The following is a 16,684-nucleotide window of genomic DNA, read 5'->3' as shown; positions in this document are numbered from 1 at the left end:
TTTTTAGCTGAAGTATCTGCTTCTGAGTGAGCGTTTTGCTGAATTACATCTAATATTTCATCAATAATTTTTTTTACATCGGGTTTTAGAGTTGTCTGCATAACAAAAGGTGCTTTAATACCGTCGTGGAGAATTTCATCTGTTGTTAATACAGTTTTTGCACCAATGGAAACGCAATATCTTCGCTCTCTGATGGCTTGCTTCTGAGCACACTTCACTGCCATCATTATTTGAATCGGCACTACAATACGTTAACCCTTTCAGTGTTTCTTCACTCTTTGCTGGTTCTGGAAATGTGCTACAGACTAATGGTAGACTGTGAGTAGAACCAACGCTTTCATCGGCAACATCTAAGCACAAAGACCACTTTCCACTTTCTTTCCTACATTAAAATGCAACAAAAACATTTGAACATTTTTGTTATATTGAATATATTGAAAGTTATAGAATTGCTTCTATCAATATTGAGCAAAACATTGCTATGATAAAATCTCATTCTTGCTTCCACTTCCTATAAATGTCTCCATATAAAATGCAGCCTCCATATAAAATGCAGTCTCCATATAAAATGCAGTCTCCATATAAAATGCAATCTCCATATAAAACGCAGTCTTTATATAAAATGCAGTCTCCATATAAAATGCAATCTCCATAAAAAATGAATGGCTGTCTCAGCAGTTTAGTACAAATCGAGACCAGCCGATTGAAACGCTAATGTGGTACAACCAACCCTAGATCAAACAATATATCTATATAATCCTTCATTATGAAATTCAACTCAACTGATAAAGGCTTATTTTCATCTCACATTCAAAACAAATGGTGGGCTTGAAGTGACATCGTTCAAGTCATCGGTTCTCAACCGGTGCTCCGCGGAGCCCTTGGGGCTCCTTGTGAACTCTCCAGGGGCTCCACGGCAGCTCAAAGAAAATTAAAAAAAAAACTAAATTGAAAAAATACTAAAAAAAAATTGTAAATATTTTTAAATAGTAAAAATAAATCAGTAACTTTGATGAATAGTTAAAAAATTGGCCTACGGGGCTCCGCCATAGAATTTTTTTACTTGAAAGGACTCCGCGCGAGTCAAAAAAGGTTGAGAACCGCTGCTCTAGATCATCGGTTCTCAATCTGTGTTCCGCAGAATCCTCGCTCCAAGGAAATGAAATAAATCACTAAATACAGTGATTAAAAAAACCCGTTGAGGTTGAGAACCGCTGGTCTAAGTAAACCCTGATTTCTATGGAACTGACCACAACTCCGGTCTATCGCCATGGGCAATTTACTACCAAAGAGTTGTGACGGAAGCGTGCATGTGTACCTAACAGTGTGAATACGTACCTAGAGTTGTGCATAAATTTTAGTGCTGTCATGTATTTTTCAAACTATAATTGAAATGTGGTAATATTGAATATCTGTACCGTTATAGGGTCTGTTGCACTTTTCTGGCGAGACCCTCTAATGGGTTGATAAGCTCGCATTCACGCCTCAAAGTTGGGAACTACACAAAACCAACTTCCGCCGACCACCGCTGTGTTGCCGGTGGTCCAAATAAAACAGCCTTAATAGAACCATTGGCAGTTTGTTTATTTGGTAACAGATAGAGTAAGATGATAATGATACAACGCAACTCCGACTCTTGTCCTTAAGCCGGGTTTTCCTAGGAGTAGAATTTCTAGAGAAAATTAGTAGAAAATTCAGCGTGAAAACGCTGATTCGATAAAAACTTCAATTCAGGTTTTTTTGCCCAGTCAGATTTTTCACGTTGCACGCACTGTAGAAACCTTCTTCTAGGAAAAAACCTGGCTTTAGATATTATTTCCAGATCGTGTTAAAAAAAGGTGACTGAAAAAATTTATTCCAGAGCAGCGTTTCTCAACATTTTTAAGCCCAAGGGCTAGTAAACTGTCTGAAACATTTCTACGGACCACCATGAATAGTATGGCCCATATTTTACGAAACATTTATGTGTTTCTAGTTCTGGACCGACTTTTCACACAATTGCCATTTCAACGAAGTCCATTCTAATCTGTTATCTTCACTAAAATTATCAATGCAGATAATTTTCATAACTTTATAAACTCCGTTATGGTAATTATGAGTGTAAATATGAATATTTATCACACATATTTGTCCAGGGCAAATCTGACAAAAAATGCTGCCCTAGGCGGCTGCCTTGTCGCCTCATGCCTGGCGCCGGCTCTCCGGTATTTGTCATACTTTTTTGTTGGAGGAATTTCATTTCAACTGCCATTTCCAGTATCTCCTTCAGCTACCTATCATTGGGGATTTTTCAACAATAACTGGTGATTTTGCTGACTTATAACTACGTATTTTGCCATATTCGAGATCCCAATAAAATAACAGGTTCATATATGCCCTGTTCGTATTCAATTGTGATACGGTAATATTTGGCTTTATTTATATATGACTGAGGTTTATTTATATCTTTTCAAGACATAAATAAACATTACAAATTGAATTCTAATATAGTATTCACTTATATGAAACAAAACTATTGAGTTTTGTCGAAGAACCATACTACACTTATTAGGGGATCTGTGAATTGATGACTGGTTTGGCTGTCGCTAGATGGTGACAGGGGTTCTGCTGTGTGTGATTTTATTTCATTTTTAATTAAATTGTATTATTTATGTAATTTATATTATTTTTAATCTGGATTCTCTGTATATACATTTATATTTTATTTTCATTGCAAATATGTCTTGTATGAAATATTGCGGCAGTATTGGAAATATTGTATATTTATGTACATGTATGTTGCCTGGAATGTAGAACCCATTTCGGGCCCCCTCTGTCAGAGTTGCCAGATTGGCGGTTTTCCCGCCAAATTGGGCTGGTTTGAAAACGGTTCGGCGGGAAATTTTTGGCTTTGGCGCGTGGCGGTTTTCCCAAAATTTTGTTCATGGTGAATTTCTCCCTATTTTTCTTTATTTTTCTTTGCTTGCGACCAAAGAAGTTTTTCTTTTTCACTTCAGTCCCCACCTCGTGTTGTGTTTTCTTCCTGACAAGGCAGAAGAGGGGGGGGGGGCATCTCACCCAACTATGGAAAGCCGTAAAACAAAAACTTGGGAAACTGTCCTAGGCTCTAGATCAGTGGTTCTCAACCTTTATGATACCGCGGTCAATCGGTTATAATATTTATTTATTTATTTTTTATAAAACAAAGCTACAGGTTTAAACCCAATTACAGCTTGCAGTAAAAATAAAAATTTGCACAGAATAGAAAAAACGACATGATAAAGTACACAAGACAAATACAAAGTTACAAAAATTACGCAAAATACAAAAATTCTATACAAAGATATATACAACGCAATCACAGCAAAATTCTATACAAAGATATATACAACGCAATCACAGCAAAATTCTGTACAAAGATATATACAACGCAATCACAGCAAAATTCTGTACAAAGATATATACAACGCAATCACAGCAAAATTCTATACAAAGATATATACAACGCAATCACAGCAAAATTCTGTACAAAGATATATACAACGCAATCACAGCAAAATTCTATACAAAGATATATACAACGCAATCACAGCAAAATTCTATACAAAGATATATACAACGCAATCACAGCAAAATTCTATACAAAGATATATACAACGCAATCACAGCAAAATTCTATACAAAGATATATACAACGCAATCACAGCAAAATTCTGTACAAAGATATATACAACGCAATCACAGCAAAAATCTTCTAAAGTCGGTAACAGACGAATGAAAAATATCCAGATGTTGAGGAAGCGCATTATAAAATTCGGAAAATCTGTTTACAGCACAGTAATTACCAATATTAGTATTATATGATTTGATGGCAAATAAACAGTTAGATCTTGTATTGTCTCTACAATATATCCAATGTAGTATAAGGGAAGTAGTATATCCAACACTATAAGGGAAATGAGAGACTTCAGTGACGTCACGAGCTTCGCGCGGAGGCCTTCTGCTATAGAAGGTGTTGCTCCGGCCCGACGGTTGGGAAACACAGTATCTAGACCACAGAAGCCTGTTAAAGAAACCGTAGCCTTCACAAGCGTGGAGCTGGCAGGGCTCAAGCCTGGGAACCAGTTCTGGGCCCACCCGGGCATGGCCCGTGGGCCTCAAGAGAAGAGGGGCCTCAGAAAAACGAGAGTTAGTTGTATTTTTCGGGGATTTTCCATGTAGGGAATCAGAAAAATCACTTGGCTCTCGGGGCCCATGATGCTCTTAAAACGGCCCTGCCAGGAACCCAGAAGAGTTCTTAAATTTTTTGTTTACTAGATCGTGAAAAATCTGGTCTGACAGCCATACCTAATTTTTAAAATCATTGTAACAAATTTCGTTGGCACCTATGCACAATTTGAGGCAGTGCCGTCTTGACGCATGGGCCAACCCGGGAACGTCACGGAGGCGTTGAATGAAGAGAGGCTGGGGGGGGGGGGGGGATAAAAAATGAGATATGGTTAAGATTTGCAAGATTAAGCATGTGAATTGGTAAGTAGGCATTTGCAGTATGGATAGAGGGCTGAGCAAAATCAATTTGCACGGGGGCCCATGATGCTTTTAAGACGGCCGCGACTCCATGCCATCTCTGGGCCGTTTTTCCAGAAGAGAGAATGTGTAGCCCTGACTTTCGCAAATTTTCAAAATCAATTTATTCGGTAAAAAAAAACATATTTTTTACGAAAAAGTGAAAAGTGTGGGGGGGGGGGGAATTAGTGATTATAGCAAGAAAAGAAGAGATATAAGACACACCTTTGCAGAATAGAATATCGTCAAACGGTAGCTCGCTTGTTGCTTCATAGATGGCAGCACAAGTTCAAATATTTTGGGCTACTTTTGGCTACATTTGAAGAGGATTTTGGCTGGAATTTTTTTTTTTTAAGGACCTGGCAACTCTGCCCTCTGTGTGGGGGAGTTTAGTTTTAGTTTTGGTTAGAGAAGGGAGAAAAAGCTCTCTCTCTTGCTTCTTCTTGTGAGTAGTAGTTCAAGCAAAGCTGCATTAAGACTTTCAAGCGGCTTTGAGTAGCAGTCTTGTAGGAGACTGTGGCTGTTGTGAATAAAAGTTTCTGTCGCATATTCGATGGGACCTCGTCTTTTCATTTTTGTGACTGAATTGCAGCAACAAATTGGCCTCGGGTAGAGGATGAAACCTAATAGAAATTAATTTTCAAGTTCAGTTTTGATTATTCATAACATTTTTATGGCGTCCGCGACAGGATTGTTGCTGCCGTAGTCTCTTCTGTCATCGTTTTTGAATTGCTGCTTAACATGGAGAAATTGAAAAGTTGCGGAAAGGTTTGCGCATCTCCCTCACAGCATCTTTGAAAGCAGCCGATGAAGAGCTGGGGAAAAGGCGACTGCGACCATGAGAAATTGTAGATAATTATCACGCAACTGAGTGATAAATTTGATAGACTGGAAGTTACTCAAACTGGTATCTCGGAGCTTTTAACGGAAGAAGTGGAATTTGAAACTGACTTTGAAGCTGCCGAGGAGTATAGAGACAAATTTTTGGCTTGTCGGACAAAGTTGGGCAATAGATTGTCCCTGTCTCGACAAGAGTGTGGTTCTAACGCAAGCTTGGTAAGTGGAACTGTGACGCGAAACCAGAGAAAATTCAAATTGCGCAAATTGGATTTAAAAAAGTTCTCTGGAGATCCGCGAGAATACTTGGATTTTTGGAGCCAGTTTGTCAAAATACATAAAGATCATGAACTGGCAGCTGAGGACAAGTTCCAATATCTAGCACAATGCGTAGTTCCAGATTCTCGAGCAGCACAGTTCATTGATAGCTTCCCACTGACTGCTGAAAACTATCCGAAAGCTGTGGAGCAGCTAAAAGAACGTTTCGGGCGTGATGATCTGTTGGTGCAGATATACGTGAGAGATCTATTGGCGCTTGTGATGAAAAATGCCGCGTCCAGTAGAAAGACGTCCGATTTGTCAGTTCTTTATGACAATATCGAAACAAAGCTTAGAGCGCTGGAAAGCCTGGAACGGACTCAGGAAACGTTTGCCGATTTTCTGATGCCACTCGTGGAGTCCTGCCTTCCAGAAGGTGTGCTACGGACCTCTGGGATTGAAGCAGAGTCTTCGAAGAAGATGCTACTGAAAGGTCATTAGGAAAACTGATGACATTCTTACGTCGGGAAGTGGAATCCGAAGAGATGATTTAGCACGGACTGAGTTTGTAAATTCCGTCAAGCGTGCGACTACTGTGAAACCACATTGTTCGGATAATAACTCTGACGTTCCAACAGCAGCCGTGTTAATGGCCACCAATGAAGGTAAGAGGAATGCCTTATATATTGTTTGCGAGAAGCCTCATCCAAGCGCGAAATGCTTCAAAGCAGACAAAATAAGTTTGGACGGGAAGAGAAAAATTGTTAGGAAGAGAAAGGGGTATGTTTCGCATGCTTAAGATCCGGTCATAATAATAACCATAATGCAATAATAACCATTTGAAAATTATGCGCCCCAATTCAGAGTCTATAATGAAACAAGAAGAAACCGACCCAAAAGTTTCCCTTTCTAATAGCAATAGTAACAGAAGAGAGGGTCTTTTTGCAAACGCTTTGTGTGAATGTTGAAGTGGGGGGTCGAAGAAAATAATAAGTTTGCTAAAAAGAAATAAGTGAAGTTTGCTTGGAAAGAGAGGGATGGGCTCGAGATACACATGCTAAAAAACAAATTTAAAAAAAAGCTATCTTGATTTTTTACTGCAGATTTTAAACTTGTGTGTGTAATCTATAGTTTTTTTTCCTGATTTAATGGGGTATTTTCAAAAATTGACTAGTAAAAATAAATTTTCAAGCATATATAGATGGCGCATAAATTCAAGTTGAAAAATTCTTTTTTAAACATGACTCATAACAACTTCATAAAATTAATATTTCATTATTGGTGCATAAAACTTGCAAATGTGGATTAAGAAATACTTAAATCTTTTCTCAAAGTAGTGAAATTTGCATCTGCGTATTATAATACGCTGGAAAATACCGTACATTTATCTCACAAGGAAAAGAGTCCATTTCTTCTCTGAAGCACTTCTTCATAAGTTTTGTTTATTTATTTTTTTATTCATGTGAACTGAAGAAAAATAATCCAAGTTCGTGTGCGACTTGATTTATTTAGAAATTTTTTCACTCCTTTTTTTCTCTTTTAAGAGTAGCACTGAATTTCCATTGAAGCACATTCAGCAACTACGCCAGTCAAGTTAACCTCTTCAACTGTGAGCCAAAACTGGCTATTAAAAAATTTGATTTTTGTTTATTGTATGTCAAAATGAACCTTAAAAAGTTTCTTTTTTTAAAAACCTAATTAATGAATTGGGGTCGATATCCTTACTAGGATCATTGGAGTTAGGTACACATGTGTGTCTTAGGTCTTCACTTGAAAAAAGAATCATTACAAACCAATTAAAACATAAAGAGCTCTTAAAACTCTGGAGCGAAAAGGTCAAGTTATTGAACTAATTAAGTAGAAATAATATGAGTGATGTTCTACCTTAGTGTACTCTAGATGGGTTTTAGTGTTTCTGGGTTGGGTTTCGGCCAGTGACAAAAATGAGTAAAAATGGCAAGAATGAAAGTTAAATGGATCAAATATTGGTGTCATATTCTGGTTAGTTATGATTTCTATCATTCCTTTGGATATCTTACCACAAATATATTGTTGAGTAGGTAACTTTCACGTGCTTTTCGAATAAGTTGCTTGTATCATGGACATGTATAGCAATTCCAACGTAGTATTTTTTAAGAACCTTATTTCCCCAACGGAAAAGTTAATTTAACAACTTAAGAAAAAACTTTGTAATAGTGTCATATATTTTTTTCTTTTTCCATTCACAATTGCCTTTTTTACATACTTATCTGAACATTTATGAACCACTCTAACACTAAAACGACGGAAGAGGTCGTTTTGACCGGAAAGCTATGCGACCATGCGAATACACTAAGATTGTTCATCTATTTGAGGTTTCTGAATGCCTAGAATACAAATGTTCTGTGTTCCTTAATTGGACGAAGCTCTACCTATAACAACGGTAGCGGTGAAAATGACCGCTATAGAGATTGTGTACTATAACATGATTACAAAATAAATCTAAATTAAACAGTCTTCATAAGCGAACATTGAAATAATACTGAAAGTATAGATGTTATACCACAGAGTTTGCATTTCTCCAGTGTCCATTTCGTACCATTCAAAAGTGCACTTTTGAAGAAGCTCATTGTCGTGCTCTATTCAATTCATTCAACGTTTTTATGTATCTTGACGCTTTTACTAGATTAGTTTGTAGTAGAAGCTAATTAATGTAATAGAACTATTGAAGAGAAAAATATTAAAGTTGTTTTTAATATTTCTCCAACATGCAGGGTGTGCCGTGAGGTTCACTTAAGTTTTGTGGTTCAAGAATCCTCACTCCTAGCCAAGAGAAAATTTTCCAAAAAAACAATCCTTTTTTTACGACTTATTCAAATTCAAGTATATTCATCTACATCATAAACATGTATATTCATACAGGAAAAAGTAAATTAAACATTCAAATCATTGAAAATGCCCATAAAGACGAGTTATATGGTCACCCTGTTGATTTCCAGATACAATCGGAATATCGCCTATTATGGCGTCTTACCGTCTCATGGAGTTGGAACCAGCATCTGGTTTTAAAATTCAATATAAAAAAAAAAATCCAACACATTTAAACATTGAACAAAAGAAGGGTTTGAAGAACAAAAATTGCAGAGCAATGCATTCTTGAATTCTCTTCATGATCAAACTAAAATGTTCACAGTTTTTGACCGACGAGCTACTGGAATTACTGTTTCTCAGTTAGTTGTTAGGTCATCTCTCTAAATGTTTTGTTGACATGACACTATTCCATAAAAATTAATAACCGCTGTAACATCGGTAACTAAACAAAAATATTTTTATTTATAAGCTGTTATATATTCCGTGACGTTTGATTTTGCGGTACACCAAAAAGCTCTCGCGGAACCCCAGTTGGAAATTTATGCAGTAGAACAGGGGTTTCCAACGTAAAAGCTTTCGCGGAACATTTGATGGGTATGAGACATTTCCGTGGAACCCTTGATAGTACTGTTTCGCAAAGTGTGCGTCGCGGCTCCTAGGGGCGTCGCCAAACTTTGTCAGAGGCATTACGGCAAGCTGAAGATATTGGTTTCTGTCCGTATTTATATTTTGAAGTGGTTCTTTTATATAGGAAAATATCTAACAAACTATTCTGGGGAGCCCCTTCCTCTGCCGTCCCCTTGTAGCGGCTCTGTCCATGCCTACCCTGGGATAGAGTTCAATGAGCTTTCTTTTTGTGGGGGTTTTATGCATGGCTGTTTCAGCATTAAGGGTGACCCATCATGGGTTCTCTGGGAAAAGAGATGGTCTGTGGCTCCATATTTAGCTGGAAGTAACAGCTTACATATTTACATACGAAAATTTACCTGGGTCGGGGAGATAAAACTACTATTACCGTTTTCACTGTTGTTTAGTCATCCGAAATGGTAATCTAAATTTGTTAAAATATGTGCCACTTTTTTGTCAAAGTGAAAAATAAAGAACAGGGTCTGTGTAACAAGAAATTTTTTAATTTGCAACATCACCGGGTTCCAAAATGCTTTAGGGATCCATGACGTTTGATTTCGTGGAACCCCAAAAAATTTCTCATGTAACCCCAGGGTTCCGTGGAACACCAGTTGGAAATCCACGCCGTAGATTGCCACGATAGTGTTTGGGGTGCAAAAACATATTTCAGAGATAAAATTACATTTATTGAAAGTACAGTGACTCCAGTTATCCGGATCGCTTCGACTCCAGTGTAACAGGTGAAGGCATGGGTGGAGATACGGGGGGCATTGGACCCCCTCCCACAGCGTCAAAGGTGGAGTCGACTGATCTAATGCATATATGTATTGACATCATCATCGTGCCCCCCCAGACTCCCAAGTCTATCTCCGCCTATGGGTGAAAGCAGCCAAACAACTGACTGAACCATGTATTCAGGCAATGAAACATTTTAATAGAGTAGAGGCCCCTTCATACGTACGCTTTTGCGCGCGCGATAGCTGTAAACAACTTCAGAACCGCCTTCAAGAATGTGCGTGTAAAGGCGAAAAAAGTGTGCGGTTGGCCGTTACACACACAATTCTGAACGGGGCCTTCTTACGTGCACGGAAGAGCGCGCGCAAGAATGTGTCTCTTTTTAACAACGCGCTCTTGATCGCCACGTTCCTAATCTCTGTTCGTTCTAACTTGGGTCCTGATGTAGTTTGCCCCTCATACCATAAAATACCTAATAATTTTTATTTTTTAAAATATTTATTCCATATTATTTCAAAGTTATCTGAAAGACGGGAAAAAAATATTTTTTAAAAACCGGTCAAAGCATTTTTGCTGCTATGTCTTTAGGGTGGTTGTTGACAGGATACACCTTTCTCACTCAAATATTACCGTCCCCCCCCCCTTTTTTTTTTAATGATAACGTGATCTTCACGTATTCCCAAGGGATCAGCATGATCCGTCCAGGGAATTTGTTAGCGTTAGTAAATATCCATGCCCGAACCGGCATTCGAACCCAGACCTGCACAGTGAGAAACTAGTTCGCTAACTAAAGACCACTCGACTGCCGCCGGCAGTCGAGTGGTCTTTTTAAATGCAAGTTTCATTTTATTATTACTCCTATTCACCAACAGATTTGATATACACTTGTATACGCTTCTTCAAGAGGTCTTGCAAGAAAAAAGAGCTTTCTTATTTATCGTTTGATGACATAAATGAAATATGCGTGTCTATCTTGTTTGGCAGAGCCATTTGAAAATTCATTTCTTTGCCTCTGGACTCCTATAAACAAAGTTGCTGTCAACAAGATTTTTTTTCTCATCCACGCGCTTTGACGTAGACTGGATACGGGTGGGGGGGGGGGTCACTTATCGTTCAGGCCCGTTTACACGACGCAAGCGCTTTAGTTGGTAACTTAATTTTTAGTTGCCAAGTACGATACGATGTAAGGTCTGGACACACACATCCGCACCGTGCCAGGACCGCAGCTCGGGCGTCAGTTGGCCGTGGCTCGGCTCGTTCCTCTTCAGACCACACATTTCCGTGTGTTGCCCGAGTCGCTGACTACTAGCTTAACGAAGCTGTGTCGATTGCTTCAAGGCTTTGCAGCCGGTTCGGTGTAATCAAAATGTTCAGTAAATTAATTAACAAGAGTGATTTGGATATAATAGCCCTAGCGTAAATTAACAATAATTAATTGTTCTAAACATTTCTGTAAATAGTCTATACATGTATATAAATTTTTTTTATCTATCTGTATATGTTTTCTAAAGAAATTTTTATTTTGTTTTATTTTGGATTGACCTCCGATAGATTTTTTGTATGTGACAAACCCGCAAAAAAGGACAGGATCTTTAAATGCAGCTGAAAATAAAAAGACGGCCATTTGCTTAGTTTGACTATATGCATTCTTGTTTATAGTTTGGAGAGAGGAGATTATTTACGGAGTGATAAAAGAGAGGGGAGAGAAGAAAAAAAGTCATATGGAAATTAAAACAATCTGTGGGGGAGAGGGGTACTCTCTCTTCCTCACCTACACACTCGTTTTTATTCAGCGTCAACCGCCACCATAAATATAATCACCTGTAGGGGCAGATGGTGTCAAATTCCGATAACACCAGGGAGAAGTGTATCTCAGCTCAGTAGGAGCATATTGTACGAAAGAGCGCGCATATCTTTACTCTGTGTGTGTCTACGCGGAATCTTCTAAACTAAAAATTGGCTCCTTTGCAGATGGCAAATGGATATTAAAATTAATAACAATTGGGGTGTTTAGTCATCCGGGGCTTGATTCAATGATAATGCCTCTCCAGTATTCGATAATAATTTAAAGCACTCATTGCCAAAGTTCCAGTCGCTGAAGCGTCTTTGTCTGATATTTCGCACAAAGGTGCTCGAATTTTTGGAAGGTGTGGGCCACTTCATTGTTTTGAAATATTTCGCGGACTTCTTAAGTTATTCAGAAATGAGCCTCGATCCTCCAAGATTATCTAAAAAGAAATGTCACGTGCCGCTAAAGTGATCTGCAAGCGTGCCGCGGACCACTCGAGAGATCTGGAAATATGCCACTAACCACTCAATAGGATAATCTGCAAATGTATCACGATCCACTTAAGTGAACTGGAGGTGTGCCGCTAGTCGCTCAAGTGATTTATGCTCAAGTGATGAAATATGCTTGAGACCACTTGAGAGGTTTGTTTTGTTTTTTGTTGTCACGAGCCGCATCAAATGCTTCCGAGGGCCACATTTGGAGCACAGGACATGGGTTGAGCATTTATGGCTTAACATGTTGCGTCTCATGTGAGTACCAAATTTAAAATGTCTCCTATATTTTCACATAAAAAAAATACCCAAAAATTTTCGAACCGTTTTCTATCTAATTTATATTCAAACCAAAACAATTATTCATTTATAGAGCATCAGAAATTCAACCCAGTTAGTTTTCTAAGTTTATGTTATTATTTTAACAAAAATCTCCCCGGCAAAATTTCGTTATATGCTATGAAACATAATTTTAAACTTGGTTTTGAGATCAAAGTTGTGAAAATGTTTATCCATATGTTTTCTACATATTACGCTAGTGCCACAGAACCGAGGCCAAATGCGCCTGAACAATTTCGGGGCACGAAAAATGTTTAGAACACACCTCCCCCCCTTAACAAGATTTCATATATTTTGTGGAGAGGAGGGAATCGGCATCATGAATGAATATACACGAACGCTAAGAAATACCCCATAGAAAAAAAAAAACTAACTACAAAAATGTGAATTAACAGAAAAAAATTGATGGGGGTAATTTTAAACTAATGTGAGAAACCGTTTCCGAAACTAATGAAAAATTTAGAATCGAGGGATTAAAAATAATTGGGAGAAATAATTTCAGTACCAATGAGAGAGAGAGAGAGAGAGAAAATTCAGAATTAATAAATGAAATAATTTCGGAATAGATTTTAAAATTTAGAATTAACGGAAGAAATAATTCCATAACTATTGAAAATTCAGAATTAATAAAAGTAATAATGCGGAAATTGATTAAAATCAAGAAATGAACAGAATTAATAATTCAACAATTGATGAAAATTGAGAAGCGACATAAAATAAATGAGCTCTCTCTCTCCTCTTTTATAAAAAAAATCTGCGCGCTCTCTCTCTCCCGAGACCGCACCGTCACCGTAAAAATATAAAATAAACTAGTTGGTGACGGTGCGGACGCGGTGCGGTGACCGTGCACGGCTACGGTGCGGATATGTGTGAACGGCTGCATTGCTTAGCAAAGAATTATTCTTTGACCGTGTGATGACCTACACTCGGCCGACGCACGTGTCGGGCACGGTGCGGATATGTGTGTCCAGACCTGTATGCAGACGATAAGGGCCGTTTACACGGCTTTAGTTGACAAGTGCGCAAGTGCAGAAGTGATTTAGTTGGTAAGTCAGATAAGAACGGTTCCATTTTTTCCGGTTAAGTAGACCTATGCGCATGCGCCAGTGGGCGTGACCTGCCGCTCTGGAGGGGTCTTTTTGCTCTCTCACGGAGGGGTTTATTTTGATCTCAAGCGTGAACCTGTTCATACTCCGTCGTCTCCTGAAGTTTCGCTAGAATTCCGCCGAAATATTGGATGGTGAGGTGGCCAGAGGACATAATCTTCAAGTTTATTGAAAAATATCTTCGCCATGAATGTTTGTTGAACTATAGAAATGGAAATTACCTTGTTCAAACAAGCTAAAATTATTCGATGTTGGTAAAAGCTATGGAATATTCTGTCGACGTGATGTCAGGAGTTATATATTTTTGAACCTTCAATTTTTTTAATCTGGTGGGGAGATTGGAATTATATATTAAAAACTGGAGAGGGGGGGGGGTTTCGAATATTTCTCTCGTCCAGAACGAATTTGCTGCCATCTGTTGTAAAAATACACGATCAACTATTTAACATGAAGATACCATCTCTATAGATCAAATTAAAAAATAATAATGATTTCGAAAATTTGGAAATAATTTTTGTTTAATGAATTTTTATTATTTAATTTTTAACCCTTAGAATTTCCTACGAATGCAAAGAATCTTCTCCCGTATTTTCGGCTTACATAATTCATAATTATCTCCTCTTTAACATCGATTAAAATATCATATAATCGGTATTTACAACTTAGAGGAGAAATAGAGAAATCTTATATTTCCTCTCGATGACTTACTTAAGTTTATAATATGTTGTGTGTTCTTTTTTCCCCTGTGGCGTCATCTCTCGCCCCCTTGCGTGGGTGGCAGAGGCGAAAAAAGGGGACAAGTGAACTGTTTCCCTTGCGTGACCTACTTCTTGCTCAGTGTGTTGCTCTCGCGCAAGTGAGAAAAGAGTTTCTCCTTTTTTATTATTTGGAATTAATATTGTTAACCTATGTAAATAGTTTTTTTAAAATTAAATGAACTTAAATATTATCAACCGTTTCTTCAATTGGAGTCAGAATATACATCGTCCTCAATGTGTATCATATAACTATACCCCCCTTGAGTAAGTGAAAATGAATAAATTTATATTCTTTAAAAAAAATGTCATATAATGTGGCTCTGATCACAGTATTCTTAAGTTCTACCTGATCATCTTCATCCATCGTTACGAAAGCTATGAGCTTTAAAAAAGGCTCTGAATGCCAGATAAATAAAAAATAATTACTATTATTCTCCCGCGCGTTGTGCGTCTGTCTCTCCCCGTGGATTTGAGTAGACTGAAGCGCGCATGCGCTAACTGCGCTCACCTCCGTAAAAATTATCCAATGAGTGACTACTTACCACTTATCGTGTGGACAGTTTCAAGAAGAATCGGTAAGTTGAAATTAAGTTACCAACTAAAGCGCTTGCCTCGTGTAAACGGGCCTTTCGTTGTGAATATACGCATTTCAAAAAAATTCGCACTTCTGCTTCAGCAGCTTGTTGGGAGGAAGTAATATTGGTTTCGTCGTAGGCGGCGAGTCGAAGAAGTCTGAGGATTATCACGAAGACATGAAGGTGAAGTTTTGAAAATCTGGTTTTCTCTCTCTCGAAAGAGTAATGCTCATTTTTGATTCAGTTAGCCTCATTATGACAGACACTATAGATCCCGTGAGAAAGCCTTACCTGGGGGCCCATTAAAGATCCCAGTCCAGGGGCTCCTGCTGCTGAATGTTGGTTTCGCAACCTACGCACGGATAAAAAACCGAAATTGTCTTGACAAAAAACAGGATAAAAACAACAGGTTGAAGTAAAGAAACGAAATAATGTGGATGACTTTCTCGTCAAATTGGAGCTTCTACAGCCCGTGGATTATTATGAAATATTTAATTATACAGACCCGCAAGAAAAATAAAAAGTGGCAACACAATGGTAAGTTGTTCATAATTTGTTTCACGGTATAATTGGTAGCATATCCGGCCCAGGAAAATCATACGGCGTAAATTAGCTCGGAAATAAAATTGTAAAATTCTGAAGAAAAAAAGTAATAAGAAAAAATGGGGATTTTTTCTCACTATCTGCCGTAAAATAATAAACAACTCGCACAAACTTTTGTAACGACCATGACCCCACATCCTGCCGCAAGACCCCCCCCCCCTCCCGGGCTGTGATCTTTGGCGGGCCCTCAGACCAACCTTTGAACAGCCCTTCTATGTAGTAAACTTTTAGCGTAAAAAAATAAAAAAATGACAAGAATTGTCGCAGGCAATGTCCGGGCTGGAGCCCTGTCATCCCAACTCTTGAAAAGGGTGCCATGATAACGACAGAATACCTTATCGAATTTTTTTTTGGGAGATATATACCTCTTTCTATTTTAATTAGTGTTATCAACAGTTTTTATTTCAGCAAAATTTGGAGAACAGTGAAAAAAAATTTCCAGGAAAATTCTTCATAACGAATTTACAATCTCGCGTTTGAGAAAAAAACGCACGTGTTCGGAACATGTAATGGAGGGGCGGGTAAAATTACAACCAATACAGATAAAGGATGCGGAGTGATATCAAAAATTGGTACAGCGGTTTATTTACATCAGGACCCAAGTTAGAGCGAACAGAGTATAACCACCCTCCAATCCTTCGCGCAAGAACGTCCCGCTCCGGGCGTGAAGGGAAGATTGTACGTGTAAAGAGGCCTTAGGCCTACGCAAGTATAAAATGTGAACAAAATTGTTTTAATAGTCATCAAGTTACATTACATATTAAAGCAAAATTCGTTTTTCACTAAGAAATAACATTCATTTCGTGAATTATCCAATCACCGGGATGGGGACTGGTCCCAATTGATTCGTATAATTGAGTGCTACTGTATTAATATACAGCGATTTTCAACCATTGTTCCCGGGCATTTTCGAGTACTTCCACGATCCCTCGAGATCGGATAAAAATGCTTTGAGATACGACAGTTCTGATCTCATTCCCAAAGATGCTGCGAATGCCATAAATTCGCTAATTTCTACAGCCTGATGATAATTTGAAGAATTGTTCAAGGTGACGGATCTTTTTGACGAAGTTGGTTAATACTAGTACTTAACTGCACATGCACCTCGTACACATTCTTCTACGGAATTGATAACGAATCGGTACATGCTGGAATACGAGGCCAGAATGTA

General features: G+C 38.2%; 1 protein-coding gene across 1 annotated transcript; it reads left to right on the top strand.

Moving 5' to 3' along the window:
- Window positions 1-3,254: 3,254 nt before the first annotated feature.
- On the top strand, window positions 3,255-6,141 carry LOC149073245 (uncharacterized). Its single transcript, XM_089247265.1, has 2 exons — window positions 3,255-3,262; window positions 5,433-6,141. Exons 1-2 carry the CDS (start codon window positions 3,255-3,257, stop codon window positions 6,139-6,141), a joined length of 717 nt encoding a protein of 238 aa, XP_089103391.1.
- The last annotated feature ends 10,543 nt before the right edge of the window (window positions 6,142-16,684 follow it).

The sequence above is a fragment of the Pholcus phalangioides genome, unplaced genomic scaffold (genome assembly GCF_987345545.1).
Source record: "Pholcus phalangioides strain wild (caught in Gottingen) unplaced genomic scaffold, Ppha-v1.0 ptg000017l_1, whole genome shotgun sequence".
Taxonomy (NCBI): Eukaryota; Metazoa; Arthropoda; class Arachnida; order Araneae; family Pholcidae; genus Pholcus; species Pholcus phalangioides.
This window is presented reverse-complemented; position numbering and strand designations above follow the sequence as displayed.